The sequence below is a fragment of the Solanum verrucosum genome, unplaced genomic scaffold, assembly GCF_900185275.1.
Source record: "Solanum verrucosum unplaced genomic scaffold, falcon-dt-bn FXZP01000042.1, whole genome shotgun sequence".
Lineage (NCBI taxonomy): Eukaryota > Viridiplantae > Streptophyta > Magnoliopsida > Solanales > Solanaceae > Solanum > Solanum verrucosum.
The window spans coordinates 948,014-964,932 of NW_026020230.1; the positions used below are offsets into that span (position 1 = coordinate 948,014).

Below are 16,919 nucleotides of genomic sequence, written 5' to 3' on the forward strand. Positions count from 1 at the left end.
AAAATAAAGTGTATAAATAGTATATATTGAAATTTGAAATGATCTTTATATTTTGTCTTCAAATATAATGATTTTAAAAATTTTTTATCTATGTAGTTAATTTACTTAAATTTATGGATCAAAGCGTCCATATCCACGACCTAATTTTATTAGGCATAAGTTTAGAGAAACTTTGCATTGTTGGGCATAAGTTGGATAGAAATTAAGTTATGCGACATAAGTTATGTAGTATTTCTCTGATCTAATCTTGCTAAGTATAGTTATAAAGAACTTTTATCTTACTCAACATAAAATTTGTCGAAATTCAGTTATGTCTTTTACGACGTAACTTATACGTTTTGAAACTGAAATTTTGCTTCTACCGACACAAGTTGGAACTAAGTTACGTCATAATTTTGAATTTAACTTTTGCCTTTACCAAGTTCTATAGAAAATAGACGACATAACTTGTTAAAGTGCCCTTTTTAAGGCATAATTCGTGTAATATTATAATATGAAAAATATAAATTTATGCTGAATAAAAATTATTTATTATTTTGATATCAAGATATTTTTGTGGGCCCTCTTGTTGTACTATTGGTTGATATTGAAGCTAAAATTGAGGACCAAATTTAGTACATGCCATAGGATTACCAAATTATCTCTAATGGCTAAATTGCAAACTCTTTATCTCTTCTCTTACAATTTTCTTCAGTTTCTTGGATGGTAAATTTCTCTTCCCTTTCACAATTTTAAATAAAATTATATTCATAATGTTCCAATATTATATGTGATGGATGACATGAAAATGTAGGACATTAGCCCTTTTTAGAATTTTGAGCAATTTTATTTCCACCAACTCAGTCACTGGGGTTTATGCTTCTGCTGGTGAACTAATTTGTGAGTTCCAATTTATTTATTTATTTCCTTAATTAATCTCAATCTCATTAAGAAAAAGAAAAAAATCTCTCATTTTTTATGTTCGAGTAAATTTGTGATCTTTATGGTAAAGGTTTGCTGCAATGTTGTGCATTCTTGGAAGTTATACATGGAGCTATTGGTAAAGTATTTTTAATTGGTTACATTTGACAATAGGTAGCTAGAGGTGGAGCCAGAATTTGAAGTTTATGAATTTGGAATACTAATTGTTTTTTTAGTTATTGGCTTCAAAAATAATAATTTGTACATATTCAATGTAGAAATTTAAAGTTTGAATCAAAGTTACTGAGTTTGGCTCCGCGGCTCCGCCCCTAGCTAGCTAGCTCATGTTCTAATTCCTTTTTTTTTGGGCTACGAAGGGATTGTTCCTACTGGGGTAGTGCTTCCTCTGATGCAATGGAGTGGACGAACTCATTTTTTGCTAGCAATTGTTCGTCAAATTGTTGAGGTTTTGTATCTTTCTTATCAAATCACACTTACTTTTATGCATTAGCTACTCGAATATGATATGCTATGTTGCTCTGACTCTATGAAAACGTTGTTGCACCCATGTCGGATACTCCAAAATGCACTGCTTTTGGAGGATCTGACTCGTACTTGGTGACATTTTTGAAGAGTCCGAGCAACATAGAGTACTTGCTGTTTTTACATAGTATCGTCGTGGGGCTAATTATTGGTGACAATAACAAGATTTATGGAAACTTAATAATGCAATGAAGTCTTTCTCTTTGCTAATCTGTTTTGTGTTAGCATTAGTATTTAGTAGTGAACACAAAGATGCTTCTTGTAGCTCCAGGAATCGCCTTCAGTGTTCATAACGTTTTCCGCTTGGAGCTTAAGTGAGGTGAGTTAATTTTCTTCATCTCTTTGCCTTTCTTACATGTTACTCTCATTTTCTTTTTTCCCTGCCTTCTCCCCCTCTTCTTAATTTAGTTGATTCGTGTGTTTAGAACTGTAAACCATTATCTTTGTGGAACTTACTTGCAATAACTTTAGAACTTACTCCCATTGAAAGGAATGGCTGGAAATGGAAGAAATCAATTGTGCTGGATGAACTTTTGATGTAAGTGAGCACATGGAGGGGACTATAAGGAGTGTATTTAATTATGATTGATTAAAGTATTACGGGACCACGTTTATTTACAGTTGGGAGATATATATGGAATGGGGCAAAGATTTCAACCAAATTTTTTGCTATACGAAACGATTCTCAATGCACATATTAATTCTTACCCAAGAAAATTGGTGGTTGAGTAGAAAACAAAGAAAAACAATGATGATTAGAAAAAATCGTGAGTTAGACTTTGAAGTGAGGTACCTTTCGTCATTTGTTCCCCCTAGACAAGCTATTGTGGAACTAACTCTGTAGGTGTGCATTGTACTTGCTAACAAGGCAGATCTGAGGTCAGTCTAACCTTGTAGTAGTGATGAGAAGTGATGGAGAAGGAAAAAGGCGAGAAATGTACATACTTGGAGATAAACGTGTCTGACCTGACTTATTTTTTTTCCCTTATTGTTCTATGTTCTTGTGAGACAACCTGTTCAATTCGCTTGTTAATCCTTTCGTTAGATAAATGCATGCGACCTGATTTATTGAAGATATTGCATCTTTTTAACTTCTCCAAACTGACAGTAGTTGGGGAAAGAAACGGTAAAACAGGACTGAGGTAGGCCACAGTGTGAGTTGTCTGATTCATATTATTGTACAAATACAGTAAGTGGTTATATTTACTCATACACATGCTCGGTAACAATAGTTTCCTATACGTATAAGAACAGAAACTACACTTAATCTTATCCCATAGGCCGAGAAAGATAGATTGACAGTTTGCTATAATGTGTAGAGGTATTTTCTTTGTTCAGTTTTCTGTCTGATATTGTACTTTTCAGCTGAGAGGCTATTTTGAAATTGAAAAACTTCTATTCAGTTACTGAAGCGAGTAAGATTGTTGAGAAGTTCTGCATTTAATTGATCCGCTGCATATGCCACATGACTGAAAGATGATACATGTGGAATTTACGTCATAGGTTTTGCTCAACCACGAGTCAATTTCCTTCTAGGCAATGCTCAGAATCATTTCTACCATTTGTATCTTGGCAGGAAGATTCTGTTCTCCTCTGTACTACTAATTATCCTATGTCGTCTTCATATGCTTATCTCCTTAATCCAACAAAGTGGTCAACTTTGTTTCACAGGAAATCTGTTTTTTACTCAGAAGTAACCAACAACATACCCAGTGTAATCCCACAAGTGGGGTTTAGGGAGGGTAGAGTGCACTGTACGCATGCAGACCTTACCCCTACCTCGTAGAGATAGAGATATTGTTTCTAATAGAACTTCGGTTTTAGATAAAGCATTTCCAAGCAGTTTGAGAAAAAGAATACATACATTAAAGAAGTAGCAACAACGAACTAATGTGAATGCCTCAAAAGTAGCCAACTGATGATAATTAAAACCCGTCACTCCCATCATCTTCAAGTCCTTTTCCATAAGTTACTCTAATATGAAAAACATATAAATTGTCATAATTAGAAACTCAGTGCATCTGCAAGGAAGTTAAAATGACTTTGTTTCTACTTCCACAAAAATACTTAAAACTGAAAATTCCGAACTCTTTTTTCCTATTCCTGTGGAGTCTTTTAACAGTCTAAAAAGGTTCGACATGTCTTCATAAGTTCTATCTCCCATTAGACCAGACACTTAATAATGCTATAACATTTTTCACGTCTGATAATAACGCTCGTTGTTTTTAGCTGTAGTCTTCACTCCTAAAGCTATCCTACAAGTTATAGAGTACCGGTTTGGTGACTTAGTGGTTTAATGCGTTTTGTAATATCCAATTGGTTACAAAAACATTATTGATTCAAAGCTAACCGTATCCACTCTATCCTTATTAATTTGCAAAGTTTTAGTGCACAGTAACGTTTAAGCGGTACTTTTAGGGAAAAGTATACTGAAATTGAAATGCCAAAAGCCCACCTTTAGGCAAAAGCTATCCTAAAGTAGCTTATACTGTAACGTGAAACATTGACAGAAACACGAACTCAGAATGTGATTCTAAGCTTTACGAACCTAATCTCAGGCACAAATATTTACTAGTTATGTTCTGTTTGAGTTGCAACAACTTTTCCATGTTTTGGTCTATACTTCATCCTTTTGATCGTCTTCCGTTGATCTTGCATGATGATAAACTTTAAACAATTATATGATCCTGTTTTGCTACTCAATGCAGGTGATCAGATACTCACACTATGCTTTGAGTTGCATTGGGAGTCCACCATACTTGATCACATACCTCAGGTTCGAATTCTCTTGCAGAAAATAATGCCTCTAGTTACTCAGGAGAGAGTATATTACTCGGAATTTTTTTGGTTTTGAATATCTTTTTGCCTATTAGGTACACTGCTTTCATTTTACTGTATCCCGTTGGAGTCGGACCTGGTGAAAGTAAGTTAACAATTTTGTTAACACTAATTTTATCATATTCATAGTATTTTATTTCATGCATTTCTTTTTGTAGTCTCTTTGTCTCGTATGTGTAAAATCTGAAAATCTTCGACTTCATTTCTATGCAGTATGGCTTATGTACCAGGCACTTCCGTTCATTAAAACGAGAAACCTGTATGCAGATACTCTTCCTTTCAGTTATTATAACTTTGTCAAGGTACGTTTCGATATCCTGAAAGAAAGAGTAATTTCTACTGGAACTTTAATACGCGAACAATTTTTAATGACGAAAGATAACTTTGGCTTTTGCCACCATAACGACGACCTCCTTCAGCTTTACTTTTGCATCAACTCTCTCCATTTCTTTAGACGAATTTCGGGGTTCATTCTGTATATAGCTTTGTTTCTTAGATCAGATAAGGCACTTATTCTGTCTAAAACTTTAAAATATAGAAATGCAACTTGCATTGTCCTGTAAATGTAGCAAGTAGATCAGCGTTTCCAGCTGATATTGGTGTGCATCATTCATATGAATGACGCGGGCTTGCTTTGGAAAATGCCCAGAGAGGCGAGCAGAGACAAATCTAGAATTTCTAGAACATGGACGCACTACTAAGAAAGGAGAAAAAAGAGAGTATTAAGTGGGAATTCCTTTGGGTATTAACACAACATTCAACTAAGTGCATCATTCAGCCTTTTTTGTAGCACGAGTGTCATCAGATAATATTAGATTAATTATGTGAAAACATGTACACTAAATACATAGTTTGACAGAAATACCATGGGTTCACGTGTATAGTAATTTTGGTACTAAATCCGCCCTTGAGAGAGAGATCCTACTTGCATATAAATAGAATGTTGTTTTGTTATAGACATAAATGAGCTTTTTAACTTGGCTGATATTTATGTCCTCTAACTTTAGGTGAGCACAAATAGACACTTAAGCTTGTATAAAGTTGAACAAGTAGACATAATCATCCTACGTGGCATAATACAAGTAGGACACATGTATTTGCTTGTTCAACTTTATACAAGTTTAAGTGCCTATTTATGCAAATCCAAAGTTGGAAGGCATAGATGTTAGCTAATGCCAAATTAAAGAGCACGCATATGTATCATGTCATAAAAATACTTCATTTTTTCATTTCTAACTTCAGGTTCTGCTTCTGTTATACCCTCTTCTATGGCTCAAACTTTATCTGCACTTGTTCAAGCAACGCCGATCAAAGCTGGGTAAATATCACAAGACAAAGAAGACATGAGAGTCCATGAAAACTTAAATTAAGGGTTCATTTACTTGGTGAGATAAGGATAATAATTTCAAAACAAAATGTGGATTATTTTATTTCGCATTTGGTTATGGATATTAACCAGTCATGAAATTATTTTATTCCAATATTTGTACTAAAATGATGGATTACATGTCCAATATAAAAGGCGAGTCAGCTAATCACATGAAATATCACAACTGATTGAATATCCTTGTCTATTCCATCCCATGGATCAAGTGTTTGATGCGTTTGTCCATCAACAGACTTTCTGCTGGTGAATGTTCAAATATAATTTGTTTATCTGAACTTAGTGAACTCTAAGCTTAATATCTATTGGAGAAACTTAACATTCGTATGCTACTATTAGAGAAATGGAACGTTATAGCAATTATACCTTATAGGTGTAAGCAAGTTTGAATTACTATTATAATGTATGATACATGCATCCTATACTTAAAAAATCATAGAAGAAAAGAGTTGTAAACCTTTGCGCATGTGAATTAATCCCTTTATTCACAAGATAATTTAATAGTGTTGCTTTGAGTAAAAATGTATCCAAGCTATAACCCAGATTACCAATTCCTTTCCTCACAAGACTTGTACGGTACGTTTGACATTTTTTCATACAAATTTTTTAGAAAATGATTTCTCCTGGCATGCAGAGGACCTTTATTTCTTCATTTTGAGTCTTCCTTTTAATTAATTAATTAGTTTGAAGCTACTCCAATGTTCAAGGAAAGGTACACATACAAATAATTAGAATTCTGTAAGTGTATTGTACTAGCTTTATGGCAAAGTGATACCATATCTTTATTCATTTTATGAAGCAGCAACATAACATAGACAATATTGAGTTCACTTTACTAACCTTCTATTTGGGAAAAGAAGCATGTGAAAGGCACCTTCCAAAGGAACCTAGGTAAGTAATAATTATCAATCAAATAATGCAATTATATATGTGCCCCCCAAATAACTAGTATAAAATGGGGGATGTAGTAATGGAAATTTCATCAGTACTCATTCAACACAAGTAGTTGAACAATTAGAAAAGAAGAGGTTGACACATTCAAGCAATTGATATAAAGATAGTGAAATGGCTAGATTGATTGTGGGTTTGGGAATTGTCATGCTAATGTTTATAGCATTGGCAGAGGCGACTCCCCCGGGAATAGCTGATCATCCAAGCCATTCTCATTGCTCAGATGATGAGATTAAGCAATGTAAAAATCTTCCTCATGTCTGTCCCAAATTCTGTCCAAATGGCTGCATAACCGAATGTCGTTCTTGCAAGCCTATTTGTGTTGATGGCCCATCTCCTCCCGAGGAACAAACTCCACCATCGCCATCTCCTCCTAAGGAAGAAACTCCACCTCCATCACCACCCAAGGAAGAAACTCCACCTCCATCTCCACCCAAGGAAGAAACTCCACCATCGCCTTCTCCTCCTAAGGAAGAAACTCCACCACCATCTCCTCCTAAAGAAGAAACTCCACCTCCATCACCACCCAAGGAAGAAACTCCACCACCATCTCCTCCTAAAGAAGAAACTCCACCTCCATCTCCACCCAAGGATGAAACTCCACCACCATCTCCTCCTAAAGAAGAAACTCCACCTCCATCTCCACCCAAGGATGAAACTCCACCACCATCTCCTCCTAAAGAAGAAACTCCACCTCCATCTCCACCCAAGGATGAAACTCCACCACCATCTCCTCCTAAAGAAGAAACTCCACCTCCATCTCCACCCAAGGATGAAACTCCACCACCATCTCCTCCTAAAGAAGAAACTCCACCTCCATCTCCACCCAAGGATGAAACTCCACCACCATCTCCTCCTAAAGAAGAAACTCCACCTCCATCTCCACCCAAGGATGAAACTCCACCACCATCTCCTCCTAAAGAAGAAACTCCACCTCCATCTCCACCCAAGGATGAAACTCCACCACCATCTCCTCCTAAAGAAGAAACTCCACCTCCATCTCCACCCAAGGATGAAACTCCACCACCATCTCCTCCTAAAGAAGAAACTCCACCTCCATCTCCACCCAAGGATGAAACTCCACCGTCATCTCCACCCAAGGAGGAAACTCCACCGTCATCTCCACCCAAGGAGGAAACTCCACCATCATCTCCTCCTAAGGAATCAACTCCACCACCTTCAGTGCCATCCTCATCTCCACCTCCTCCAGCTTATCCACCACCTACTCCTAAACCACCCACACCTAAGATGGTCAAGTGCAAGAACAAGTACTACCCTAGTTGTTATGCTAACCAGCATGCATGCCCTACCTCTTGCCCCGAGAGTTGTCAAGTCGATTGTGTCTCTTGCAAACCCGTTTGTAGTAAGTATAACTACTAATTTTCCTTATTTTCTTGCAATAATCTCTCTATTTATTTCCCTTATTCTTTTTATTTGGGATGTAGAATGTGACCAGCCTGGAGCAGTTTGCCAAGATCCACGATTCATCGGTGGAGATGGAATTACCTTTTACTTCCATGGCAAGAAGGACAAAGATTTTTGCCTAGTTTCAGACCCTGAATTCCACATAAATGCACACTTCATCGGAAGGAGAAACGAGAACATGAAGAGAGACTTTACTTGGGTACAATCCATTGGTATCCTTTATGGAACTCACAAAATCTCAGTTGCTGCACTAAAAACATCAACATGGGATGATTCCATTGACCGTCTAGCCCTTCATTTCAACGATGAACCAATATTTCTTCCTGAAAGTGAAGGCGCGAGTTGGAAGTCTGAAACTGTACGTAAGACCTCAATTACAAGAATCAGCAATACTAACGAGGTTGTCATTGATGTAGAAAATGTATTGACAATCACAGCCAAGATTGTGCCTATTACGGAGCATGAATCGCAAGTACATAACTATGGGATAACGAGTGATGATTGCTTTGCTCATCTTGAACTTGGGTTCAAGTTTGTATCTTTGAGTGATGAAGTGAATGGTGTTTTAGGCCAAACTTATAAGAAAGACTACGTGAGCAAAGTTAAAATGGGAGTTTTGATGCCAATAATGGGAGGTGACAGAAAATTTGCAGCTTCAGGACTCTTCAATGCTGATTGTTCCGTAGCTAGATTTCAAGCAAATGAAGAACAATCCGACATTTTTAAGGCTCCCATGAACTTAGAGCTTCCAAGTTTGAATTGCAATAGCGGAATTTATGGACGTGGAGTTGTCTGCAAGCGATAGACATTATTATCTTACCATTTTATATGATCATTTTATCACAATAAGGTTTGTAAACCAATCTAATAATTAATGGTCCTATACGTATAAAAGAAAAACAAACACTCTTTGATTTTTTATTTCTATGATTAATGATATTGTTTCCTGATAATGGGAATCATTGTGTTATTGAGGGAGTATATGTTCAACGTGTTACTTATAATTGTTTACCTTTTCATTGTGGATTTCAAAGGAAAATAAGACAAACACATTAGAGATGAAAGAGGCTCGATCGAATTCTCAATCTCATAATCATTAAAAGAAGCTATGAGTCCTTTGCGCTAGCCAACAATATCACTATCCATTTTCTTTTAGGGAAAATTACGCGCATATTGTGTATAAACACCTTTTATCTCATGAGCACTTAGGCTACATGTAGTTCATGTTCAAGCATTTGATTTTTGCTTGACATCAAGGATTTCAAAAGCAATTATTGTGTCGAATACGGAAAGCTTGGGAATGCGATGAGTAAAAGATTATTGGTTGAAAAAGTATCTATTATAATGAGTTGACCTTTGCAGCTTAAGATGAATGATAAATAAGCAGCAAAATGTGGTTTGAGTAGATGCATACTTTTGAAATATAGAGACTTTACCATTGAAGTGAATTCGTTATATCTTGTTCAAATGATCAATGAAAATAAGTGCTATAATTAAAAACTAAACATGACTTGCTAATGTCAAAGTATAACACTGTTTTCAAGAAGATCACTATACGATTGCAGACCATCTTGTTAAATTAGTCGTCCGCGGTCAGAATGAGGTCTATTATGACACTTATCAGCAACTTCCTATGTATGGGGTCTAAGGGTCCATTCCAACGGGATAAAGAGTCAAATACCTTTTATAAGGCTCAAATTTGACAAGACAAACTTTTTTGTTAGTTAGCTAGATAGGTTATTCCTTTTATAACAGTTCCAAGTTTTTTTTAAAAATAATATAGAAGAATTATTATACCAAAGTAAGAAAAAAGAAATGAAAGAGGGAATTAATTATTGACATCATGTGGTCCTAACTCCACCTACGTTCAAAATCTTTTTTTTTTTTTTTTGGTTTAGCATTTTATTGGATAAGACGATAATAAAACTAGAGGTACTCTTAATTTCTTCACTTGCAAAATTCCAAATGAAAATTACTTACTAGTACATTTTTTCTATGTGCCACTAAATAAAAGTACAATTGAATCAGCATTTTTTCTATGGATTGTGTGTTGTTTAATCAGCTATTAGCTCCAAGAATCTTCATTAGCTCAAATGTTCATCATCAATCTTTTGGCAATTCACATAATAATATTGTTGGAATTGGACACTATAGAAAAAGACTATCTTCTCCCAATTTGAATACTTGGACATGTAGGGTTGCTGAGACTCCATTTGAGAATGGATCTTTATTTGAAACATTGAGTGCTGAAATAACCCCTCAAACTATTGATTTCTTTGTGAGTGAAACAGAAGGTGATCCTGATTGTCCCACTAAAGGCTATTCTTCAATTGGAGAGGCACTTAATGCATTGTCTCAAGGAAAGGTTGGTGCTTTCTTGTAATGCTCTCACTCTGTCCCGATTTATGAGGCACAAGTTTTTTTTTTGACTGTGATCCTTTAAATATTTTGAATCCTTAATTATTGTGACTTAGTAGAGGTTTGGCAATAGATTTTTAAAATATAGTTGTGTTTGGTGATATTTTCTGTGAAGAATGTTTGGAATAATGTTCATGGTTGAATGTACTTTTCGTATTTGAAAACCAACTTCAAAAGTGAGTTTTTCGAGTTTGAAATACAACTTTCAAGTTTGAATTTAGAATTTTCACAATCGAACATTGATTTTCAAATAAAATGAAGTACAACATGATTTTTGAGTAATCGGACAGGTCAATTAGGTTGGATATAAGATGAAGTCATACCGATTTATCATGGTTTGCATTTGTTTCTAAAATATTTTTTTTCTCTCTTTTTTTTAATAGGTACCTCAAAAAATGTTTTTTAAAATAAATGTGTCACTCATTATACCTGAAAACACTCTTTAATGAGACGGTCACACAGTTCAGCATTCTTTATGACTCGTATTACAAGCTATATAGTAGTAGATTTTCATTTTGGTAGAACTTATGATTGTGAAAATGTGTCAGTTTGTCATTGTTGTAGATGATGAAAGTGGGGAAGTGGAAGGAAACCTTGTCATGGCAGCATCATTTATTAGTGCTGAGGCAATTGCATTTATGGTGAGACATGGTTCAGGCATTATTTCTGTGGGCATGAAAGAAGAGGATCTTGAGCGGCTTAATCTTCCTTTGATGTCACCTGAAAAAGAAAATGACTCTTCTGCTCCATCCTTCACAATCACAGTGGTAATATGATAGTATTACTCTTCTCTTCCTTTCATAGACAAAAAGTGTTGTAATGTACTTATAAGTCACTGAATGAGGTGTATTAATAATAGTGAGATTAGTTATGTTGGGATTACTGTTTTCGTTTGGTGTATTTAGGTAGTTATGTCTTCAATCATGCTTTTTCCGTGTATTAATGACTCCTGTATTGCTAATACCATAATTTGCTATGTATTAATTATTCACCATGTAATACTGGATAGACTGAAGTATACCATCCATATATATAACAATTTTACAAGCTGTTGTGTGTTAGTGATCAAGTTTGCTTACTGAAGTACCATGTTTAATTATGCAAAGGATGCTAAGAAGGGCACATCTACTGGTGTATCGGCTTCAGATAGGGCTAAAACTGTCCTGGCATTGTCCTCTCCTACTTCTACTCCTGAAGATTTCATAAGGCCAGGCCATGTTTTTCCTCTCAAGTATCGGAATGGTGGAGTCTTAAGAAGATTTGGTCATACTGAGGCTTCGGTTGATTTAGTAACATCAGCTGGCTTGCAACCGGTTTCTGTTCTTTCAACTATAGTTGATAAAAATGATGGTTCTATAGCCTCTATGCTCATTTTGAAAAATTTGGCCTTGGACCACAAGATTCCGATTGTATCAATAACTGATTTAGTAAGGTGAATCATTAACATATTTTTCGTATTGCAGCCTTCAATTTGTACTGAAGCTTGAGAAAGCAACAACGGCCAGGTTTCTTATTTGTATGTCATGTTTTACTGCTTGCAGATATAGGAGAAAGAGGGAGAAGCTTGTCGAAAGAACTGCAGTATCTCGTTTACCAACTAAATGGGGATTATTCGAGGCTTACTGTTACCGTTCAAAGCTTGATGGTACAGAGCATATAGCTGTCGTAAAGGTCAGAGATTTCTCCTTTGATAGTATAAACTATTAGTGTTTAGTGAATTTTATCATCTGGAATTCCTTTAAACTTCAAAGCCTTCAACAGGGTGATATTGGAAATGGTCAAGATGTGTTGGTAAGGGTACATTCAGAGTGTTTGACAGGGGATATTTTTGGATCACGACGATGTGATTGTGGTAATCAGCTGGATTTGGCAATGCAGCTGATTGAGGAAGCTGGTAGGGGTTTGGTTATCTATCTCAGAGGCCACGAAGGACGAGGCATTGGCTTAGGCCACAAGCTTCAGGCCTATAATTTGCAAGATGAGGGACATGATACTGTTGAAGCCAATCTAGAGCTCGGCTTTGCTGCAGATGCTCGTGAATATGGCATTGGCGCGCAGGTTAGTGTGATCATGTGCTTATTTTCTACTACTAGAGTAACTAACTATTAATTAATGGAAGAATATGATTTCATTGATTGCAACAGATGTTAAGGGATATAGGTGTTCGTACCATGCGCCTAATGACTAACAATCCAGCAAAATTTACGGGTTTAAAGGGTTATGGTTTAGCAGTCGTTGGACGGGTACCAGTTTTGACACCCTTCACAGATGAAAACAGGAAGTATTTGGAAACCAAAAGAACAAAGATGGGTCACATATATGGATCTGATGTACAAGGACCTATTAAGGCGTCCATCAAACGGAATTTGGAGAAACAAGATCCATCCCAGGAAAGAAATGAAAGTTAAGTACAGATTACTTTCAAGGAGGGAGAGATTTTCATCTGTTTCATACTTCATTCACATTTTTTTTATTGTAGAACTTATTCTTTGAGATATATTCCAATTACAGAAAAGAAAACACACTAAAGCACTCATTATACATAAATACCTTCTTGATACAAAAGCTCAGTGATCTCTTTTTAGCTTAATTTCTGTATCTCATTTCATCTTTTGAGAGATTTTGCAAGTTCCAAGTACTACTATGTTCAACCAACTGAAACAAACAGTACAAGTAAGGAAAAATGTGAGTTTCAATCGATAAGCTTAAACCAAAACGTATACCTCAATGGAGCTATAAACTTCAGGTGACCACAGTTTAAATTAGCTTGGTGTAATTTGTGTTTCTAGTTTGATTGGCCTGGTTTTACTCGGTCAATTATCGCCTCTAGTTTCTATTGATTTATTATTCTGATTCTTTCTTTTTCCTCATTGGTGTTCCTGTTGCAGAATTATCTCTACTAAGAAGGATAAAAGTATAATAACTGAAATGTGTTCTTCATATATTTCACTTCTATGCTCTGAAGTTGTTAAATCTGCTTCCGTTGGCTGAACCAAACGTACCATCACCGACTATTAACTTTCATGGACAACCAGAAGGAGAAGTGAAGGATGAAGCTGCTTAGTTTCTAGCTATGTTCTTATAAGAATTCCTAGTCTCTTATCAACATCTTCTCGTGCACGCGGGCTTGTCTTTGCTAATCCAATAGTATGATATCCATACCAAGTAATTGTTAGACACAATTGGAGATGGAAAACCACTAGTCAGAACTTCCTTCTACAACTCTAGAAAGAATGATTCTGTAATATCTGTGACCGGATATCCTCATTGTGAACTGATCGTTCACGATTGAAATCTTCCCTTCTCAGAGTTTCCAGTAATGTGTTCATAGTAATGGAATGTCCTTGCTGCATTTTGACACTAAACACATTTGATCTGCATAGTGGGCAGCTTGAATGAATCTGAAACCAAGAGTCAATGCATGCAACATGAAAGACATGAGAGCAATAAGGTAAGTGTTTCAGCCATTCACCTTCTTGAAATTCACCTAAGCAAACTGCACAATCTGAGTTATTTGGTCTAGTAGTTTGTTCGTCGTTCTTCTTGAACTGAGTGATTGGTAGTGAATGCATAATATAGGAGTCTAGACCACGACTTTGGAGCTGTGAATCATGATCTTCAAGAATATGATCGTTTAGTTGACGCCTTTGAATTGGATTTCTGTAAAACTGCACAGATAGAAATCCACAGCAACGCATCTGTATAATCTTGAAGTAACTGAATAGCAGAAAGATAAAACAAACTATCCCTACTGAAACAATCAGTAGCGGATCCCAATGCAAAGGTCCAATGCCTGGAGTGGAGTCTGGACTAGACATGCTATTCTGAATTTCAACAGGAAAGACTTCTAAGAATTGAATTGATAGGCCTTTTAAGACAAGTTACTTAGTTTAGGACCTTAGTAATTGGAGAGAATACTAAGTTTAGAAAAACTGTTGAGGACATGTATGGTTGACGGTTATATCAAAGTAAGATCAATATAGACAAGCAAGGTTACTGATGAATCCAAGAATTTAACTTTCGGACGAGTTCATTTAAGTAGAGGTCATAAAGCTTCTACCTTTCCAAGACAATGAAGAAAGAGAATTCTTACTTCAGTTCTCCATCTTAACGATAGAAAATAGGATCAATCAAATTCTATCGCCTTTTGGTATCTTTAATCTTTTCATTATACCAAAGATTCTAGATATTGATAATTTTTTATGTTTGTCATTATATATGCAACAACCAAGAAGCTTTCTTCTGGCAGGCTGCTTCCTGGATAAATAGTATAATCCAACATTTTGCTGTCAGAATAGTTTAAAAAAATGATAAGTCAGTCTACATTACAAGAGTCCAAATGGAGGGTTTTGCTCTTTTTTCACACTTATGGACAAAGTTATTAACTCTTTTGAGTAACATATCAATATCAAGAACCATAATCCAAATTCAAAATTCATATTATTACTGTTCATTGAATAATGTAAAGAAAACTGTAAGGGAAAAGCCAAAGGAGATATGAAATTCATCAAAAGCTAATGCTGTCAAACTCAATCAATATGTTCCATTTACAACGCCCGGAAAAAATGCTTTATACAAAATTTTGAAATATAGTCATCCATCTTTCCACCTATCTTGCTGAGACTCTCCAAAAATGTTACTGCACCCGTGTCACATCCTCCAAAAAGACACTACTTTTAGAGAATCCGACATGCACCCCTCTAGATTATTAAAGAGTCCGAGCAACATAAATTTCAACTTGTCTTAATTAATGCAACCTTTGTCTCTTTCCCAGGCAGACAACACTGTTCATAATTGGACCAAAAGATGTCAACCTCTGATTTTCCAAACAGGAACCAGAATCAGAATTAGCAAAATTTAACATAGATGTAGACACCATTTGTGAAGATCCACATGACATGTCAAAATAAGGTTGAGATGTTGAAGCAGGATAGCTCAAATTTGCACCAAGATTCTGATTTGAGACATCAGATAAACACCCTTTAAAGGAAACTGATGGAATACTAAACGGTGTAAGCTGAGGCGGATTTCGCCATTGAGGAAGTTGTCCTGAAACTAAAAGTGTTTGTAGAAGTGGCCCTGCTTCAAGAACAGACTGCAAAAGTTTCCCTTGTTGAGGCAAAGTTTTCCCCTTAACAAAACTTTCAATAACCAATGAGGCCTTGTCAACTTTTGGGGACAATTGAGTAACACAATTGTCATAAGCTACTGGATTTGAATCAGCTATGTTTATATTGGAAAATTCCAATTCAGGAGATGAAACTGTGTCGAAAAATGATTCGACAGGGGATGAATAGTGTGACTGATAATTGTATGTTTCAGACAAGCTGTTGGATTGATCAGTTATACTTGAATTTGCTTTTGTTGACTTCATCATCACAATAGGAGGATTACTATCAAATTTGTTGAGTAGTTTATGAAGTTGATCTTTTGCTTCATCTCTTTCTTGACAAACCATTTTCAAGAATTGGATTAATTGCTTCACATACTCTTTGTTCTTCATCATTTCTTCACTCATTTGAACTTTCATCTTTTCAAGTTCAAGACTAGTGTAAACAAGTTTCTGTCTCATTTCATCAATTGTCTGCAAGAATTGAATCAAGTTAAAAGAGAATTATGGGAACGGTAGAGTACCTTACCTTTACATTGTAAAGATAGACAGGTTGTTTCCGAAAAATTGACACAAAAAGTTCTTTAGGCATGAACAAGTGTGATGCAAATTTTTAAATTCTAAACAAAAGAAGTAGAAAGCATATGATTCACCATTATATTAAAGAAAATTAATTCTTGAAATTTGTCTATAGATTCTTGAACAATAGAGACCTATATAGAAAATGAAGAAGTATTTAATTCACCTCTTGGTAAGACCATAAAGAAGCCATTTCTTCCATTTTTCTCTAACAATTACTTGAAATATGGAAAATAGAGAGAAATGAAATATTTGAGAAGAATTTGTGAGGGGATAGAAGGAGGGAGTTTTTAGGAGTGGTGGGGTTGTGAAGATTTATATAAAAGAAAGGAACCCAAAAAAGGACAAAATAAGCTCTATTATGGTAACAAAAGTTTATTATGGAATCTTATTGAATTTCCATTAAAATTATAGTACTACTTTAAAAAAAAACTCCATTTCTCTTTATAATTCTCCCTCCCTTGTGGTCATTTGGTCACAATATTTTTCACTTTTTCCTGAGTTGAATTCTGAAAATAATATTAAAATTTTTGTATTTATAGTCAAGCACAACTCTAAATTCTAAATCTTTCTTCTTCTTTTTAGTTTGGGGGTAGAAAAAGGGGAAATAGAGAAGACGATTATAAGTAGGGGTGGACCTAGTAGCCTGCAGACTGCAAGTGAAGTTCGGCCGAAGCAAGTAGATTTTGTATTATTATTATAGTTATATGTATATATATATATATATATATAGCTATTAAATTTAGAACACAATTTATTGTCACTTAAAAT

At 35.4% G+C, this 16,919-nt stretch overlaps 3 protein-coding genes and 1 pseudogene across 4 annotated transcripts; 3 read left to right on the forward strand and 1 right to left on the reverse strand.

Moving 5' to 3' along the window:
• Positions 1-571: 571 nt before the first annotated feature.
• Positions 572-5,659, forward strand: LOC125831973 (uncharacterized). 2 transcript variants are annotated; one of them, XM_049511100.1, is made up of 9 exons: positions 572-705; positions 794-879; positions 992-1,039; positions 1,278-1,366; positions 1,709-1,762; positions 4,152-4,219; positions 4,317-4,366; positions 4,495-4,583; positions 5,524-5,659. In XM_049511100.1, exons 1-9 carry the CDS (start codon positions 647-649, stop codon positions 5,626-5,628), a joined length of 648 nt encoding a protein of 215 aa, XP_049367057.1. In that variant the 5' UTR covers positions 572-646; the 3' UTR covers positions 5,629-5,659. The 2 variants fall into 2 exon arrangements, with proteins under 2 accessions (XP_049367057.1, XP_049367058.1); XM_049511101.1 differs by having other exon boundaries at positions 582-705; positions 1,278-1,369; positions 1,712-1,762.
• Positions 5,660-6,730: 1,071 nt separating this feature from the next.
• LOC125831977 (uncharacterized) lies at positions 6,731-8,846 on the forward strand. Its single transcript, XM_049511105.1, has 3 exons — positions 6,731-6,953; positions 7,782-7,979; positions 8,062-8,846. Exons 1-3 carry the CDS (start codon positions 6,731-6,733, stop codon positions 8,844-8,846), a joined length of 1,206 nt encoding a protein of 401 aa, XP_049367062.1.
• Positions 8,847-10,064: 1,218 nt separating this feature from the next.
• On the forward strand, positions 10,065-13,024 carry LOC125832022 (monofunctional riboflavin biosynthesis protein RIBA 3, chloroplastic). Its single transcript, XM_049511144.1, has 6 exons — positions 10,065-10,406; positions 11,008-11,226; positions 11,566-11,891; positions 12,001-12,130; positions 12,221-12,517; positions 12,604-13,024. Exons 1-6 carry the CDS (start codon positions 10,080-10,082, stop codon positions 12,865-12,867), a joined length of 1,563 nt encoding a protein of 520 aa, XP_049367101.1. The 5' UTR covers positions 10,065-10,079; the 3' UTR covers positions 12,868-13,024.
• A 659-nt stretch (positions 13,025-13,683) lies between these two features.
• On the reverse strand, positions 13,684-16,352 carry LOC125831999 (uncharacterized; annotated as a pseudogene).
• Positions 16,353-16,919: the final 567 nt, after the last annotated feature.

Excerpts from the sequence above, each read along its gene's own strand:
- LOC125831973 (XM_049511100.1), top strand. The coding sequence starts at position 647 with ATGGCTAAATTGCAAACTCTTTATCTCTTCTCTTACAATTTTCTTCAG. Across the intron at positions 706-793 it reads TTTCTTCAGTTTCTTGGATG|GACATTAGCCCTTTTTAGAA; the intron begins GTAAATTTCTCT and ends ATGAAAATGTAG. Across the intron at positions 880-991 it reads TTCTGCTGGTGAACTAATTT|GTTTGCTGCAATGTTGTGCA; the intron begins GTGAGTTCCAAT and ends TTTATGGTAAAG.
- LOC125831977 (XM_049511105.1), top strand. The coding sequence starts at position 6,731 with ATGGCTAGATTGATTGTGGGTTTGGGAATTGTCATGCTAATGTTTATA. Across the intron at positions 6,954-7,781 it reads TTGTGTTGATGGCCCATCTC|CAACTCCACCACCTTCAGTG; the intron begins CTCCCGAGGAAC and ends CTCCTAAGGAAT. Across the intron at positions 7,980-8,061 it reads CTCTTGCAAACCCGTTTGTA|AATGTGACCAGCCTGGAGCA; the intron begins GTAAGTATAACT and ends TTTGGGATGTAG.
- LOC125832022 (XM_049511144.1), top strand. The coding sequence starts at position 10,080 with ATGGATTGTGTGTTGTTTAATCAGCTATTAGCTCCAAGAATCTTCATT. Across the intron at positions 11,892-12,000 it reads TCAATAACTGATTTAGTAAG|ATATAGGAGAAAGAGGGAGA; the intron begins GTGAATCATTAA and ends TACTGCTTGCAG. Across the intron at positions 12,131-12,220 it reads AGCATATAGCTGTCGTAAAG|GGTGATATTGGAAATGGTCA; the intron begins GTCAGAGATTTC and ends AGCCTTCAACAG.